Genomic DNA, 18843 nt, shown 5'->3' on the forward strand with positions numbered 1-18843 from the left:
TCTCATTTCAAAGGAGAAGAACTCCATATGTTTCCATTCTCATTTTATCATGAATAAATTGTGCCCTTCTGAAATTCATTTGGCACATAGGCCCATCCTGTGTGTGTGATTAGGCACAAGAAGTTCTGATGTAGGCCGAGCTAAGCCTGTAAAATTACAATCAGAACCTCTGGGGACTGGGGCAACATAAAAAGAGCCAGGTAGTAGGCTAGCCTAGGCAAAATAGCCTAGTACATGGATGTTTTCTATTGTTTTTACTTACATTCCTTTTGTATTATTTTTAAGATAGTCATAGTTTCATCTGAGTACCCTGTTTGAGTTTATTCACAGAGACAGTAGGCCAAACATGAGGAAAAGAAAAGGGCCAGACATCAGGCATTTTTTTGGTGCTAAAAGAGTAAGTAGTAAATATTAGCACTAAGATCTACAGACAATTACAGTACAAGTGTAGGTGCAGTTAGGTTTTATACACTGTTCATGTGAATAAAGAAAATGGGTTCCCAGCAGACAGGAGAGGCACAGCAGGACGAAAGAGAGCAAGACATTCAGCAGGACTGTTCTGCATGTGTGTATATACTGTACGTGACTCATTTGTAGTGTTGATACCCAGTTTGTTCTGACAAAGAAGGTTATCAGGTTGTACTGCTGTTTTTCTTCTGTGGTAGTACTGTATGGTTTGTCATGCTTCTTAATGACATTAAAAATTATTGTTCAGAGTTATTGTGTTGAGTTACTGACACCGACTTCCATAGACGAGACGGGACAGGACCGGGGGGGGGGGATTGATATGATAGTGGACCATGATGGTACCCCCCAATTATGGTGGGGTAATTCGCACTCTGGATAGATAGATAGATAGATAGATAGATAGATAGATAGATAGATAGACGGATGGACAGACAAACACAGATAGATAGATAGATAGATAGATAGATAGATAGATAGATAGATAGATAGATAGATAGATAGATAGATAGATAGTACTGTGCAAAAGTGATAGATAGATAGATAGATAGATAGATAGATAGATAGATAGATAGATAGATAGATAGACGGATGGACAGACAAACACAGATAGATAGATAGATAGATAGATAGATAGATAGATAGATAGATAGATAGATAGATAGATAGATAGATAGTACTGTGCAAAAGTGATAGATAGATAGATAGATAGATAGATAGATAGATAGATAGATAGATAGATAGATAGATAGATGGACGGACAGATAGATGATTTTTAACTGACAGTGCATAAAGAACTGATGAGGTTTTTAATTAGAACATTTACTAAACATGTATTTTTGAAGTTTATTATTTACATTTTAATGTATTTTTCATGTAATGAATGAAAGCAAAGCCCATATAATCCCAGTCTAATAAACTAATAATAATAATAATAATAATAATAATAATAATGTCTTTACTGAGTGAAAAGAGAGCATGCTTTCTGATGAATCTCAGTCTGGGATGAATTTTCTAGACTTTTGTGGATTAAACCACCACCACAGAGGATTTCCATTGAAGAGTTAATTTATAAAATTAGTTACTTTAGTTTCTATATGGAGCAACCATGTTTATATTACACATTAATTTACATTGCTAATATATTTGCATGCAAAATTTGACACCGGTTAAATCTATAATTGTTTCTTTACAGTGGAAAGTCTCCCGATACACCCCTCTGTAGTGTACACATGGTACAGCCCACTTGGCAGCTTTGGTAGAGTCCGCACACTGCGGCTGCGCTGGATGCGGCTGGTCCCGAGGCCGCTGCTGCAGTTTGGGTTTTCGGTTCGGAAAGTCCGGTTTAGCTTTATTTCATTATGTCTGTTATAAAGAAGGGAGACTTAACCGACACTGAAAAAGAGCTACTGGAGGTTATTTCTGCAGGTAACAGCTAGCTAACGGTTAGCATGCTAGCCAGCTAAGTTAATTTAAGTTGCTTGGATGCTAATTGTTGGACAGTTATTTGGTTTGTGGAGTTAATTTGTTGTATTTGGACACGAATAGTTATTAAAACGTGCTGCAGTTTGTCAACTGTTTGATATTTAAGTTATTCCAGTTTTTAACCGTATAACCAACACTGAGATTAAGAATTAGCCAGTTAGCTATCCTGGTAGGGAACAACCTGTTGTTGTTGTTGTTGTGACCTTTAGCCAACTGAGATTTCTAAACAAAACCCTGTTTGACTTTTCAGTCCTAATAATAATTAGTTGTATATCATTTGTTAAACGTATACATGTATATTTTAGCTCTATATTAAAATGTGAATGTATTATGGTTAAGTGTATGAGGAGGCAGGGTTGCAGTAATGTGTAACAGCACTGACATGCCATCTACACTACCGTTCAAAAGTTTGGGGTCACCCAGACAATTTTGTGTTTTCCATGAAAAGTCACACTTTTATTTCCCACCATAAGTTGTAAAATGAATAGAAAATCTAGTCAAGACATTTTTCTGGCCATTTTGAGCATTTAATCGACCCCACAAATGTGATGCTCCAGAAACTCAATCTGCTCAAAGGAAGGTCAGTTTTATAGCTTCTCTAAAGAGCTCAACTGTTTTCAGCTGTGCTAACATGATTGTACAAGGGTTTTCTAATCATCCATTAGCCTTCTGAGGCAATGAGCAAACACATTGTACCATTAGAACACTGGAGTGAGAGTTGCTGGAAATGGGCCTCTATACACCTATGGAGATATTGCACCAAAAACCACACATTTGCAGCTAGAATAGTCATTTACCACATTAGCAATGGATAGAGTGGATTTCTGATTAGTTTAAAGTGATCTTCATTGAAAAGAACAGTGCTTTTCTTTCAAAAATAAGGACATTTCAAAGTGACCCCAAACTTTTGAACGGTAGTGTAAGTAATGTGGCTGATTTGTTATGCAGGAAATGTACAGGAAGCTTCAAGATTACTCGGCTCAAAAGATGTCAGAGTCAACTGCCTGGATGAAGTAAGCGCACCAATTACACCCTTTTTCTCACAAACATGTTTTGTGGTTTAATAATAATAAAAATAAATACCCAAATGAAGCCAGACTAGTCATTTAGGACATACAGTTTTGTCCTGGTATAATGATCAAACCCATCATGTCGGTACAAGACGGAGGAAGATCGTTGCATCGTCCACTGATGACCTGCCAAAATCAGATGTCCAGGACACTTGGCTTCCAAAGCAGCTGTGGTCCTAAATCATATTGATTGCTTTGTGTCTGTTTGTGGCAGCTTCTTGTTCAAAACTGGCACCTTAAAGTGCATATCACGGGTAAATTCAGGAGCAAGATCAATGCAATTCTTCTATTTTATATTAAACTTTGGTCAAATATATCTGTCACGTTTTGCATTTTGTGCAATTTTTTTACCTTGCGCAATACCAGAAAAATTCAGTTGAAATCAAGCCATTTGAGGTGAATTGATCCGTCTCTGAAAAAACTTGGCATTTGGATTTCCCAGCAAGCATTGATTTTCGTGATGTCACGTGTGGGACGCCTCCCTCTGAATCCTACGTCAGCGCTGGTTTGTTTATGAGAAAACGACCTGGTGGTTTTCTGCAAATTTCTTCAACGTTATCACGTAATTATTAAAATGGTTAACAGATGTATCGTAGGAGGGTGTAGCAACACCAGTCATGATGGGATTAGTACTCATCGCTTTCCAAAAGACCGGACAATGAGAGAGAAATGGGAGCGCTTGGTCTACACAGGCTGTGCACTGAAACCGTGCAAAGCTCTCGCAGCCTGCTGGCGCTTCTGCAGGTGACGTCACAAATCTGGCTCCAGACTCCCTTGGGATTTTTCCAGATGTGTTTTGTTGTTTTATTTTTTTCTGCTGTAGACAGATGGCCTTGTGCAAAATTACCCTTCTGGATGAGTGTGTAAAGGGACATACTTTCATATAAAAAAAAAACGAAATTGGTCCAGAATATGCCCTTTAAGGCTTTAGGCATTATGGGATTTTTAATTTATTTCACATTTTTACTTTGCTAGCTGATATGTCAATTTTTTAAAATTTTACTAATCATTCTATCTATGCATCTCTTGAGTCAATGTCCCATGTCTGTTGGATTGATTATCAAACCTGCACTATTTTTGGTAATCTTTCTTTAGTATGGCATGACTCCTCTCATGCATGCTGCGTATAAGGGCAAGGCAGACATGTGTAAGCTACTACTGCAACATGGTGCAGACGTCAACTGCAACGAACATGAGCACGGCTACACTGCTCTCATGTTCGCAGGATTGTCAGGTATGTCTCAGCTCACTCTAGGATATTCATGTATTTACTGCTGTGAACATTTCTTTAATGCCCAATTCGACATTTTATACACTTTTTTGAAGTTTTTCATTCTGCCTTATTGTCACTCTCAGGGAAGACCGATATCACCTGGATGATGTTAGACGCTGGAGCAGAGACGGATGTGGTGAACTCGGTTGGCAGAACAGCAGCACAAATGGCTGCTTTTGTAGGTGAGCTCACAAAGCTATTAATGCCACTAACGGCTCATAACTGCATACGTCTACTGTGTTTACGTCAGACCCATGTTTACTTCATCACCATAGACTCCATTGGTGACGCTGGTGCTGATTGAGGCGGTACTAAATGTGTTTAAATACTAGCCATCTTAAGATCCAAATCAATACGGAGTTTTCTAATGGACACTGTAAATTTAACACTGTCTGAGCGCGTGTTTAACCCTGTAGCTAAATCCTACAGTATCTACACAAGCACAAAGATTTCAATAGACAACAACTACATGCAAGTTGATTGTTTTTTATAATTTGGAGCTAGGGCGAGACAATTCCTGATGAAATAGACATCACACATTTTTGGCTTTGGACTGGTGTCGGATTCTCAATAATGATCCTTTGACCAGTTTTGTAAGTAGCGTGCATATATAAAAAATAAAAACAGTACCAGTCAAAAGTTTGGACACCCTGATTCATACATATGTGGGGTGTTTTGTATTTTGACCATGCTCTACATTGTAGAGCAACACTGAAGACATCAAAACTATGAAATGGCATGTATGGAATTATGTGGTTTAAAAAAAAAAATGTAGATTTCTTTATTTTAGATTCTTAAAAGTACCCAGTGTTCACCTTGATGATGCTTTGCACACTATTAGCATTATCTTAACCAGCTTCATGAGGTAGTCACCTGGAATGCTTTTCAGTTAACAGGTGCCTCGTCAACAGTTAATTAGTGCAATTTCTTGCCTTCATGTGCTTTGAGATGGAACAGTAAATAATAAAAATGCAGTAAATAGCTCTATTTCACAACTGTAGTAATCCATATTAAGTAAAGAACCACTCAACTACAGTATGTAAAGAGAAACAACATCCGTCATTACTTTAAGACATGGAGTGGGGTTGTTTTTAATTAATAAACACCAAAAAAATTAGGTGTCCAAACTTTTTTGACTGGTACGATATATTTCACTAAATTCTCACATTTGCTTAATTTAATGTTACTTACATTAATATTGCATATCAGTTGGTAGTTCCATTTTCTTAACAGAGGTTTGTGAATGAGCACTCATCTGCATTTTGAATTGCTCATGTTTTTATACTGCAGTAACTTAAATCCTGGGCAAAAAGAACTGCTACAGTTAGGTTCGTATATATTTGGATACTGACACAAATTTTGGTTTTTTTTACCTGTTTACTGAAACATTATTCAAGTTATAGTTATATAATGGACATGGACATAAAGTCCAGACTTTCAGCTTTCATTTGAGGGTATCCACATTAAAATTGGATGAAGGGTTTAGGAGTTTCAGCTCCTTAACATGTGCCACCCTGTTTTTAAAGGAACCAAAAGTAATTGGACAATTGACTCAAAGGCTACTTCATGGGCAGGTGTGGGAAATTCCTTCGTTATGTCATTCTCAATTAAGCAGATAAAAGGTCTGGAGTTGATTTGAGGTGTGGTGCTTGCATTTGGAAAATTTTGCTGTGAAGAAAACATGCAGTCAAAGGAGCTCTCCATGCAGGTGAAACAAGCCATCCTTAAGCTGCGAAAACAGAAAAAACCCATCCGAGAAATTGCTACAATATTAGGAGTGGCAAAATCTACAGTTTGGTACATCCTGAGAAAGAAAGAAAGCACTGGTGAACTCATCAATGCAAAAACACCTGGACACTCACAGAAGACAACAGTGGTGGATGATCGCAGAATAATTTCCATGGTGAAGAGAAACCCATTCAGAACAACTAACCAAGTGAACAACACACTCCAGGAGGTAGGCGTATCAATATCCAAATCTACCATAAAGAGAAGACTGCATGAAAGTAAATACAGAGGGTTCACTGCACAGTGCAAGCCACTCATAAGCCTCAAGAATAAAAAGGCTAGATTGGACTTTGCTAAAAAACATCTAAAAAAGCCAGCACAGTTCTGGAAGAACATTCTTTGGACAGATGAAACCAAGATCAACCTCTACCAGAATGATGGAAAGAAAAAAGTATGGCGAAGGCGTGATACAGCTCATGATCCAAAGCATACCACATCATCTGTAAAACACGGCGGAGGCAGTGTGATGGCTTGGGCATGCATGGCTGCCAGTGGGGGGTCACTAGTGTTTATTGATGTGACACAGGACAGAAGCAGCCGGGTGAATTCTGAGGTATTCAGAGACATACTGTGTGCTCAAATCCAGCCAAATGCAGCCAAACTGATTGGTCGGCGTTTCATAATACAGATGGACAATGACCCAAGACATAAAGCCAGAGCAACCCAGGAGTTTATTAAAGCAAAGAAGTGGAATATTCTTGAATGGCCAAGTCAGTCACCTGATCTCAACCCAATTGAGCATGCATTTCACTTGTTAAAGACTAAACTTCAGACAGAAAGGCCCACAAACAAACAGCAACTGAAAACCGCTGCAGTAAAGGCCTGGCAGAGCATTAAAAAGGAGGAAACACAGCGTCTGGTGACGTCCATGAGTTCAAGACTTCAGGCAGTCATTGCCAACAAAGGGTTTTCAACCAAGTATTAGAAATGAACATTTTATTTACAATTATTTAATTTGTCCAATTACTTTTGAACCCCTGAAATGAAGGGATTGTGTTTAAAAAATGCTTTAGTTCCTCACATTTTTATGCAATCATTTTGTTCAACCCACTGAATTAAAGCTGAAAGTCTAAACTTCAACTGCATCTGAATTGTTTTGTTCAAAATTCATTGTGGTAATGTACAGAACCAAAATTAGAAAAATGTTGCCTCTGTCCAAATATTTTTGGACCTAACTGTATATAGCCTTCATTATATTAGGGTGGGGCGGCACGGTGGTGTAGTGGTTAACGCTGTCGCCTCACAGCAAGAAGGTCCGGGTTCAAGCCCCGTGGCCGGCGAGGGCCTTTCTGTGTGGAGTTTGCATGTTCTCCCCGTGTCCGCGTGGGTTTCCTCCGGGTGCTCCGGTTTCCCCCACAGTCCAAAGACATGCAGGTTAGGTTAACTGGTGACTCTAAATTGACCGTAGGTGTGAATGTGAGTGTGAATGGTTGTCTGTGTCTGTGTCAGCCCTGTGATGACCTGGCGACTTGTCCAGGGTGTACCCCGCCTTTCGCCCGTAGTCAGCTGGGGTAGGCTCCAGCTTGCCTGCGACCCTGTAGAACAGGATAAAGCGGCTAGAGATAATGGATGGATATATTGGGGTGATAAGAGTGCTGTGTCTTCTTCTTTTGGCTGCTCCCGATTAGGGGTCGCCACAGCAGATCTTTCGTCTCCATCGCTCCCTGTCTTCCGCATCCTTCTCTACCACACCTACCACTTTCATATCCTCTCTCACCACATCCATGTATCTTCTCTTTGGCCTTCCTCATTTTTGTGTGCTTGGCAGCTCCATCCTCAACATTCTCCTTCCCACATGCTCTGCATCTGTTCTCAGGATGTGCTCATACCATCTCAGTCTCATCTCTCTTAGCTCTCCCAAGCTCTTATTCCCAAGCTCTCCACATGTGCTGTCCCTCTGATGTGCTCGTTCCTTATCCTGTCCAACCTCCCATCGCAAACCTTAACATCCTCAACTCCGCCACCTCCAACTCTGCCTCCTGTCTCTTCGTTAAGGGTACGGTCTCCAATCCATACATCACAGCTGGTCACACTACCGTCTTATACATCTTACCTTTCACTTTTGCTGGGACTTTCCGATCACAAATGACTCCCGAAATCCTTCTCCAACTGCTCCAACCTGCCTGCACTCTCTCTCTTTCTCACCTCACTATCGCAGCCCCCATTTTCCTGCACAGTTGACCCCAGGTACTTGAATTCACCAACTTTCTTTACGTCTACTCCTTGCATATATTGGGGTGATAAGAGTGCAGTGTATCTTCCCAAAATAAAAATAAAAAAATACCTCCGTAATATCAAATGTTGGTTAAATAATCAGTTATTTATTTTTGTGGTTCTGCTCATAGCAACTTGTTAATAAATTCAGTTTTTGTTTAATATCAATGCATCCCGTTAATTAATTTCACACTTAATTGTTTTCTGTTTAGTAATTGGTAATTTTAATATTCAGAAAATTTGTTTCAGACAAATGACAAGCAAATATTTGGGTCCCTCCCCACCCCATTGACATTTTTCGTGTGGTGGGGGGTTCTACAGTCAAACTACAGTTACGATTTTAGTGTGATTTACTACTTTTTAGCTCCATTCTGGTTTTCTAGTTGCAGTGTAAAAGTATAAGCAGTGTAGATCCTCCTTGGTGTATTATTGCAGTTACCGCTGACAGTTGTAATAAACTGTGATTATTGTATGGGGTTTTTTCTTTGTATAATTCAGTGTTTTGTTTAATGTTTGTCAGCTCTGGTTTCTTGTCTGTGAAAATGATTTATTAAAGTGCTATTGTACAGAGACATGAAGAGACTGTAGGAGTGTTCTCTCTCGTGTTTTCTTTCTCCAGGGCAGCATGACTGTGTGACCATTATCAATAACTTCTTCTCCCGGAAGAGACTCGACTATTACACAAAACCACAGGGCTTAGAAAAAGAACCAAAACTGCCTCCGAAACTGGCTGGACCGTTGCACAAAATTATCATGAGCACAAATCTTAACCCTGTCAAGGTAGCTCTGAATGAAATTTACACTTCTGTTCACATTGTTTCTGCCCTTGATTTGATCACATTTGAGAAGCATTTTCTTTTTAATGGTTCTCAAGATTAGTTTATTGAAAGCTCTGCTGTTGCACGGTTTTTTTTTTTTAGTTAGTTGGAGACTCTGCCAAGGTCTTATCTTAAACGTGTTGTTCTCCTTCAGATGGTGATGCTGGTGAAGGAAAATCCTCTACTCATGGATGCAGAGGCTCTTGAGAAGTGTCGTAAAGTGATGGAGCTGATCTGTGAGAAGTGTGTAAAGCAGCAGGACATGAACGAGGTGCTGGCCATGAAGATGCACTACATCAGTTGCGTTCTGCAGAAATGTAGCTCCTTCCTGAAAGACCGGCAAGACAAGCTGGACGGCCTCATCAAGAGGTACGTTTTAGCTGCTTGAGTTTTACTGACCCCAATAAACAAAATCAAACCTGCCTTAGTCACTGATCTCTGATCAGTTCTTGACAAAAGAGGTGCTGATTTCATAAGTTATTTTAGCTTTAAATTAGTGCTGTCAAAAATGTCGCGTTATTAACACGTTAACTTGACTCAATTTTAACGGCGATAATTTTTTTTATCGCGAGATTAACGCTCTGTGACATGATGTAGGTTTTTGATAAGCTTTTGAAACTGCCAGGAACTTGGAACAGAGACTTTGCTTAGAAAAACGATAGCAGCTAGACTGTAATGCCATGCCCCGCACAGCCAGAGTCCTCTGCCCTCCTCCCCCAAAGAACCAGCGTGGGCAGGGCGCGCTAGTAGAGATGGGATTTATGGCTCTTTGATGGGATCCACATCTTTGTGATCCGTTCTTTGAAAAGAGCCGTTCAAAAGACTGGCTCATTTGGCTCTTTTTAAATATTTATTCAGTTTTAAGAAGACAGCGTCTAAAGAAGCCAGATCCCTCTGAACTGTAAACTCAATGCTATCCCAGAAATCCTTCCTGTAATATGCAAATTTGGCCGCCTCTGATTGGACAGAGCGACGCATCAACAGGCAGAAAGTGTAAAAGTACAAAATGTGTTAAGTGAGCTGAAACAGTAAAGATCAGATTCAATGCAATATTTATCAACGAACAACTTAGTTAATATAATGGTGTACTTTATATTATAATCAATCATGTCAAGCCTACCGGCACTGTGTAACTTGTCTCTCTGATTAGAGTTGTAGACTAACTCAAGCAGTAGATCACTACACTCATGGTTCTTTTGCTAGCCCCGGTGCTTGGCTTTGGTTTCACTTTGCAGTGGCTGTGTCAAGACATGTTATGCTTTGCAATAAAAAAAACATTGGTACAAAGCAAGCCCATTCACTTTTTTATGCTGATAAGAGAATTACAATGGTTTTTCATGTGACAAAAATGTGCGATTAAATTGCGATTAATCGCGAGTTAACTATGACAGTCGCGACATTAATTGCGATTAAATATTTTAATCGCTTGACAGCACTACTTTAAATATTAACCGCCATATTGAGGAAATCGCCACTCAACAATCTGTACGGTTTTAAGACCAAGTGCACGTTGTAAAACAGGTGGAAGTTAAAGCATCACATGATTTTCAGAGGGAGTTTATTAATGAATAGCATAAAATCCTAACCATTCATTATTCAATATAAAAATTGACTGAGCACATTTTAACAAACTTTACATCCATTCAAATGGCTTCTCTGCTGTCTGTGTGTGTGTCCCCTACAATAATACATTTCAAAACACACCATTGTGCATTCTTCTATCTTTTAATGGTGGTCTTGTGTTGCCATGGATGGTGACAAAATTGATGCTCACCATTTCTTGGAACCAAACTAAACCGTGCCAGTGGAAACAGGTTTCATAAATCTCTCTCTCTCTCTCTCTCTCTCTCTCGTAAACAAATCCTTTTTTTTCCCCCTCTTCCTCCCCTCAGTCTATTGAAGGGACGTGACAGTGACTGTTTCCCGGTGTTCCAGGAAAAGTTTATTCGCGAATGCATCCGGAAATTTCCTTACTGTGACGCTACTCTACTCCAGCAGCTTGTCAGAAGTATAGCTCCTGTGGAAATAGTGAGTAATACTGATGATTCGGCTTCTAAGAATAAATTTGGATGGACTTGTAGATTTGTAATGCAGGTTGTCATCCTTATTTAGCATTCTTCTCTCTCAAGATGCCCCATTTTCCTGGATAGATCCTTTAAGAAACATTAAGAAACAAAAGCAGGTGGAATGGTGTAGTATTTATGCATATGAAATATCTTTCTGTAAAATGAACCGTTTATGGTGTGTTCTATAAATCAATGCAGCACTATAGTCGATAGTTCTCTTGACAGGTGCAGTAAAAAGTCATTTTATAGCGTTTTCTTCTTTTCCTTTTTCAGGGCAATGACCCCACAGCTTTGTCTGTGCTCACCCAAGCCATCACAGGGCAGGTGGGCTTCATGGATGCTGAGTTCTGCACCACCTGTGGGGAGAAGGGAGCAGAGAAGAGGTGCTCTATCTGCAAAATGGTAAAACTATTGTTCTTTTCTCTGATCACTCAATGGGGTTTTCATCTTGAGCATTTAATGAAAATATTTTAGCACTCGGATGTTTACTAATGTAGGGAGTTATCAATATAATTCTACAAACGTTGACGAACACGTTCCTGCTTGTTAAGTTTTTAAAAAAAAAAAACTCCCACAATTTCTGGAAATTAAATTTTGCTGAGGCAAAACTACAAAATTGACCTAAAACTACAAAATTGCCACAATACGAACCACACACCCAGCAATATGGAAATTTAGAGAAACGATGCCAGAAATATTTCCTCATGGTGATTAGAGAAGGTGGCAAGTCAGTTTCTACTGCAGTACAAAAATTTGCAAAATGAACAACTGTATTAATCTTGTATACATGAAATCACTAAACTGCAACACATCTAGCTGTAGGGATGGGAAGTGGCTGACTTACACTACGTTCAGACTGCAACCTGAAACGTCCCATATCCGATTTGTTGTGAAATCCGATTTTTTTGTTAGGCCGTTCACATTACCAATTATATGAGACTTGTATGCGATCTCCAATATGAACGGAAAACGACCCAAAAGTGTCCCGCATGCGCAAATTGACACGTAATAAGCACATCTACGTAATACGTAAACAAAAAAAAAGCGCACTCTTCAAGTTTAATGATTTTCTTTTTTTTTGTTTGTTTAATTATCTGGTTAGTGTTAAAGTGTGAGGTCTCGTGTGTGTTTTTGTTTTTGAACTGAAATGAAAACGTGTAGCCTGTTAACGAGGGTTGACTCCTAAATGCCTCTCTAATTTCTATATAAGTGCACTACATGTTACTAGGAAGTAATGGATTTTTAAACTCTATATAGTGCACTCGAGCTTCAGTAGGCAGTCATTTGGGATACGGCCGCTGTATTACCAAACTCTTAATTCAGGCTTAATAATTTGCACATATTTATTTCGTCATATTAATAAACTTTTTCTACATTTTTATAAATATTTAGATTGTTTATAGCCAGCTGAATTCTGCAACTTCTCTCAGCGCTGGCTCAAGGTGCAGAAACACCAGTGCAGTTTGCTATGGAGATGAGGCGAGACCTGGCGATGTGGTACAGGATGGTTTAAGTTATAAATCAGTTATAGAAACTGTTTTATTTAATCAGCATACCTGCAAACTTGTCGCTTTTTGGCGACAGTCACCTTTTTCATTGTCAATTGGGTCATTCACGTGAATCGTGTAGAACCGGAGAGTTTTTTTTTGGGGGGGGGCGGCATCTGGGCCGATCGTAATCTCAACTGAGCTCGCGCCTGTCAAGAGAGGGGGGGTGGGCTTGCTGCCATGTTATAGGCCATTATTGGACAATTCTTATAATTGACATTTTTTCTGGACCAATCGGAATCACAGCCTTTGCCTCAGGATCTTGAAACACACTGCCATCTATGTTCGCGCTTGTTAAGAGACCCCTGAACCTAATGTGGAAACTCTGATGGTAATTGAAGGCAAGTCAGCCTTTTTGGAGCTAAAACAACAGATATTTGTTTGCTAAAGCATGTTTCACAATTGGATCACGATCAGAAGCGACCAAACATTCGTGCGACCGATACATTTTCATATTGATCGTTAACTGTTGCCGAAATAATCGCATATGAAAAAGTAGTCGTGCAAAACCTGCACGTCTAAAGCGACCGTTGTGCAATGCAAAAGCATGAAATCTTGCGATATATCTTGCGACTGTTGTACAATGAAAGCAGGTGTTGTAAGATAGTGCGATAGGGTGGCGCGAATCATCTGGTAATTGGACGATTGAACGCGCGGCGCTCGTGCAATTAACGAATCCATGGTACGAGTGCACGTACGAGTCAGGTTAGAGTCGACGACGGATAAGTAATGCCAGCACGCCCAAACGTCTTCGCTGGAGTTCTTGGAGTTGTACTCGGACATTCAGCAATCCCAATAGACGGCGAGGAGGTATTGGTGCAGCAGCATCCATGGTCAGTGGTGGTCTGAAGCAGCTGACTATAGAGTTTTCAGTTTCCCTCCATGGTGTTTGCGTGCGTAAGAGTGTTTGTGAAGCCCTTGTCCAGGCTAGAGAAGGAAAAAATAAATGTTTTTCAGTATAATACAATTTGTGTTTTGGTTCTTTTATTGTTTTCTTATTTCTTAACACTTACTTGAGTTCAGTGTCGGCGTCACCATTATTCCCCCCCCCGGACACTGTCACCTTTTTTTCTCTGACAAGTTTGCAGGTATGAATCAGGCTAACAGATAAACATCCAGGTCCTTACCAAATCCACCATTAGCTTGATCAATTCTATAAAAGTCTATTTAAATTCTGAAAACTGTACAAATGTTGTTGTTTTCCACCAAAGAGGTGGGATTGGCCAACGCAGAATAGTGACGTTTGTCTCTTGTTGATGACGTGTAGGTCGCATGAATGCGACCTGTCCGGTCAGACTGCAGTCGCATGTGAAAATATCGAATATGCATCGGATTTAGGACCACATATCCAAGTGGCCTGGGTCGCATGTGAAAAAATCGGATCTGTGTCGTTCAGATTGTCAATAACAAATCGGATACAGGTCGCATATGGGCAAAAAAATTGGATATGAGTCGTTTCAGGGTGCAGTCTGAACGTAGTCTTATTTTTCCTCATTGTTAAATATCTGTATCGGAACGTCAGGATATTAGTGTCTTGTTTCCGTAAATCATTAATCTTAACTGTGCGCGTGTGATCACGTTCTGTATGGCTTGTTTTCAACACACTGTAGAAAGTGATCACACACACATTATGCTTAACTCAACTTGATTATTAGTATTCTGATAGTCCAACACTTTATTCTACACACAGGCTGTGTTTAGAATAGAATGTTATCGTACAAGGGCACCCTTTTTTTAAAATATATGATAAACCCTGTGTCTGAAATCACTCACTTGTTCACTACTCCCTACTCATTATAGAGGGAGTTAATATATAGTGAGCTCATTGGTAAAATAAGGGGGGACCAAACCCACTTTCGGACACTACTCTGACTTGCTAACTTTAGGGCTGCAGTTATCATGAGCAGTTTTGCACTCAAGTTTCCATCAGTGAAGAGTTTATAACATCAACGAAACTGACTTCATGTTCAAACTGTTAATGTTATAGTCATGCTATCTGTTGTTGCCCAAATGAGGATGGGTTCCCTTTTGAGTCTGGTTCCTCTCGAGGTTTCTTCATGTCGTCTGAGGGAGTTTTTCCTTGCCACCGTCGCCACAGGCTTGCTCATCAGGGATAGATTAGGGATCAAATTAGCTCATGTTTAAAGTCGTTCAGATTCTGTAAAGCTGCTTTGCGACAATGTTTATTGTTAAAAGCGCCATACAAATAAACTTGACTTGATTTGACTCCGTCGCGCCGTTATTTACATCATTACCGTTGCACAATTAAAACATGCCAAATCAGTCGGCTGGTGGGTTTTCATTTAACAAATACATGTTATACTGAGCGTATTTTCCATGTTAATAAATACAAAGTACTTTGTGCCTGCTGCATCTTTCAGTTCTTTTAAATGAAGGCTGAATACTTTCTTCTTTGCCGCTGCCTTTTATTAAATCAAATTTGATGCTTTTGATTAATTCCTCACTCTGTGCTGTAACTTTTTTTTTTTTTTTTATTCTTGTATTTTGTATGTCTTGTTTCTTGTCTGTGTGTACATATATATATATATATATATATATATATATATATATATATATATATATATATAATTAATTAGTGCTGTCAAGCGATTAAAATATTTAATCGCGATTAATGTCGCGACTGTCATAGTTAACTCGCAATTAATCGCACATTTTTGTCACATAAACCATTGTAATTCTCTTATCAGCATAAAAAAAGTGAATGGGCTTGCTCACCGTTTGAACTACGGGGGTACTCGGGGGATCCGAGAGCCCTTGAAAACATGATTTGGGAAATGTTGGGGGGTCTCTAAAATATTGGCAAAATGATGTTTATTGACATAGCAATTGTGTGTAACGGGAAGCATTTGCATATCCGAAGTGAGCGCGCAATGGAGATCCGCGCTCTGAGACAAGCGCAAGCACCCCCCCCCAAGGGAAAAAAAGGGACCCCCCCCGAAAATATCGGCATAGTTCGAACACTGGTTGTACCAATGTGTTTTTTTTTTTTTTATTGCAGAGCATAACACGTCTTGTCACAGCCATTGCAAACTGGGGCTGGAGCCGCCGATGGGAAAACGAAACCTAAGCCGAGCACCGTGGCTCTTCGGGGGAGGGCAGAGGACTCTGGCTGTGCGGGGCGTGGCATGTCACAGAGTGTTAATCTCGCGATAAAATTATCGCCGTTAAAATTGAGTCAAGTTAACGTGTTAATAACGCAACATTTTTGACAGCACTTATATACACTACCGTTCAAAAGTTTGGGGTCACCCAGACAATTTTGTGTTTTCCATGAAAAGTCACACTTTTATTTCCCACCATAAGTTGTAAAATGAATAGAAAATATAGTCAAGACTTTTTTCTGGCCATTTTGAGCATTTAATCGACCCCACAAATGTGATGCTCCAGAAACTCAATCTGCTCAAAGGAAGGTCAGTTTTATAGCTTCTCTAAAGAGCTCAACTGTTTTCAGCTGTGCTAACATGATTGTACAAGGGTTTTCTAATCATCCATTAGCCTTCTGAGGCAATGAGCAAACACATTGTACCATTAGAACACTGGAGTGAGAGTTGCTGGAAATGGGCCTCTATACACCTATGGAGATATTGCACCAAAAACCACACATTTGCAGCTAGAATAGTCATTTACCACATTAGCAATGGATAGAGTGGATTTCTGATTAGTTTAAAGTGATCTTCATTGAAAAGAACAGTGCTTTTCTTTCAAAAATAAGGACATTTCAAAGTGACCCCAAACTTTTGAGCGGTAGTGTGTGTGTTATATATTTTTCACAGTGCATTGTGGGATACTATGAGTCCACTCTATAGGGTGTAATAATTCTCACTATACATTGACGGCACTATAAGATGGTGAACTCACTATATAGCGAGCGATTTCGGACACTGGGGGGAGAGAGTACAGTATTTGTATATATTTCAGAGTAGTGCTTCTCTGATGCCTGAGTGCACAGTGTTGATCCCAACAGCTTGACATGCTCCATTTTTAAAATGAATGCCTCCTTTTCCTTTTTTTTTCTTTCTTGTTTTTTTTTTTTTTTTCTCCTCTCTCCACAAACAGAATTTTTCTAATTGCTGTGAGGAAACATTTGTTGTCGTTTTCCTAAATTCTGTTGTGGTCGAAAGGATTTGTTTGTTTTTGTGGTAATGTTGTGTTGTTAATATAACTAATAATGTGTTTGTTGCTGTATGTCCTCAGGTTATCTATTGTAACCAAGATTGCCAGAAAATGCACTGGTTCACCCACAAGAAGATCTGCAAAAAGCTCCAGGAGCAGAGGCAGAAGCACGAGGCTGAATCAGCTAAGCGACTAGAGAAACAGGCCAAAGGTATTCTCCGCCTTTGGCTTTTACTACGTTCCTTTGATTTAACCACTTCACAAAAGAGCTCTGCCAGTACTTTCTTGTGCTGTCACATTATAAAAATGTATATGAAAAGCATATGACTCCACTACAAGTGCCAGCTGTTGATGATGATGATGATGATGACCCGGGCTTTTATTCTGTCCAGAATCTGAGGAGAAGAAAGTGCTGGAAGAGATGAGCAGCAGCATGGAAAATCTTTCTGTTGAGCAGAGTGAAGTTACCAGCACATCAGATGTTCAAATAGAAACTGAGAGCACCGACCCTATCCAGATAACTTCAAACTGAGTCATGCGGGTTGAACCGAGACGACACTGGCCCAAGTCATTTCCCGTAATCTCCGTCACGCCCTGCCTCAACCAGAACACACTGATGTCCATGTCATCCAAAATCTGGGGATCTTCTGAAGGTTTCTGTCAGAGAAGGGATTTTTGGAGAATGAGCTCTGATGGAAAAGCTAACAAAGCTTTCAGCACATGCACCCAGGCTTTCCATCAACATCTGACACGTTTTACTGAACTGTTTGTTCTTTTTATAGCTAGTGTTGTGTATCAAAATTAGATTTTGGTGTGTGTGTGTGTGTATTTACAACACTAGGTTTTAAGTTGAAACTTATGTCGCTATGTGATCTTGCGTTCAGAGGATAAAGATATTGAAGCCTCTGCCTTAACCCATGCTGGTGTGTCTGGGGCGGAAAGTCATTATATGGTGTACAGCAGAGTTAGGAACACCTCACTCTCGAGGTAAGAATTTTTTTTTTTTTTTTTTAATAAACACGGGTAGAGCTGTTTCACGTCAAGATGCTGCGCTTGCATGTCTGCTTTTTCAGGAACCTCATAAGCAATTAAGTCCATTTGGAACAGAGTGACATATTTGAATGTTAAAATTAGTGTGCCAACTTCCCATCACTAAGATGCAGAGGAAACGGGTCACACGTTAACCCGGAATATTGAATTAAAACTGCATATTTGCGTTTGCTACGTCTGAGACGAGGGGTAAAGGAAACCACAATTATCTGAATTTGATCGTAAGGATTTTGGCTGCAGTTGAACTCTGCTCCTCTAAGCGGTGCTGCTGAGCTGGTCCTACACTGCTCCAGTCCAGAGTAGAGAACTGCATGATGGATCTCTGCAGGGCCCTGTGCTCACAGAGGTCCTCGATCTCAAACGGACATCTGAAAATACCAAACAATACACGCTCCTGATTATTTTTTTCCACTTCTTATTGACGAATCCACCCTTAACATGTGATCTTCAATGGCAGCCAAGACTTTGAGCTGTTTTTAAAAATAAAAATTTAAAAAATCCTTTCTTTAGAATCAGACCTTGCTTCATTTCTACATCGCGAGTGAGTGCAGCAGTGCTTTAGTCTGCTCTGTTGTATCACCTCATCTCCATACTCTGCTCAAACAGATCAGGTTCCAAAGCTTCAACTTTACTCCCAATTGAGGTTTTTCACCCACGTGACCAAGTCATGTGATGCTGCCATTTTGGACGGCACGGCTCGAATCAGTTTGAATGCGAGGAAGGCGACAAACGAAAAACATAAAAGAAAAAGGAGCGAGATGCAGAAAACACCTTCACTATCCAGCGACGTAGGGCATTTACAGGGTGAGCAGAGGGAGAGGTATTTGCAAAAATTGAGGTTAGCAGGCTTAGAGAACGACGTTTACCTGCTTCCACCAGGATTGTTCACTGACGTACGGAAGTACACGAAGCCCTCGTCTTTACCTGACTTCG

General features: G+C 39.9%; 1 protein-coding gene across 1 annotated transcript; it reads left to right on the forward strand.

The window, feature by feature from the left end:
• The first annotated feature begins 1724 nt into the window (after window positions 1-1724).
• On the forward strand, window positions 1725-18410 carry ankmy2a (ankyrin repeat and MYND domain containing 2a). The gene is made up of 10 exons (XM_060944241.1): window positions 1725-1893; window positions 2899-2963; window positions 4116-4254; window positions 4377-4475; window positions 8915-9075; window positions 9268-9482; window positions 11006-11141; window positions 11453-11581; window positions 16942-17071; window positions 17253-18410. Exons 1-10 carry the CDS (start codon window positions 1827-1829, stop codon window positions 17390-17392), a joined length of 1281 nt encoding a protein of 426 aa, XP_060800224.1. The 5' UTR covers window positions 1725-1826; the 3' UTR covers window positions 17393-18410.
• Window positions 18411-18843: the final 433 nt, after the last annotated feature.

This window comes from Neoarius graeffei, chromosome 17 (genome assembly GCF_027579695.1).
Source record: "Neoarius graeffei isolate fNeoGra1 chromosome 17, fNeoGra1.pri, whole genome shotgun sequence".
In the NCBI taxonomy this organism is placed as follows: Eukaryota; Metazoa; Chordata; class Actinopteri; order Siluriformes; family Ariidae; genus Neoarius; species Neoarius graeffei.

Bases quoted from the DNA above. Each gene is read 5' to 3' on its own strand.
- ankmy2a (XM_060944241.1), top strand. From the start codon at position 1,827: ATGTCTGTTATAAAGAAGGGAGACTTAACCGACACTGAAAAAGAGCTA. The intron at 11,142-11,452 runs GTGAGTAATACT...TTCCTTTTTCAG, and splicing joins GTATAGCTCCTGTGGAAATA to GGCAATGACCCCACAGCTTT. The intron at 17,072-17,252 runs GTATTCTCCGCC...TATTCTGTCCAG, and splicing joins ACTAGAGAAACAGGCCAAAG to AATCTGAGGAGAAGAAAGTG.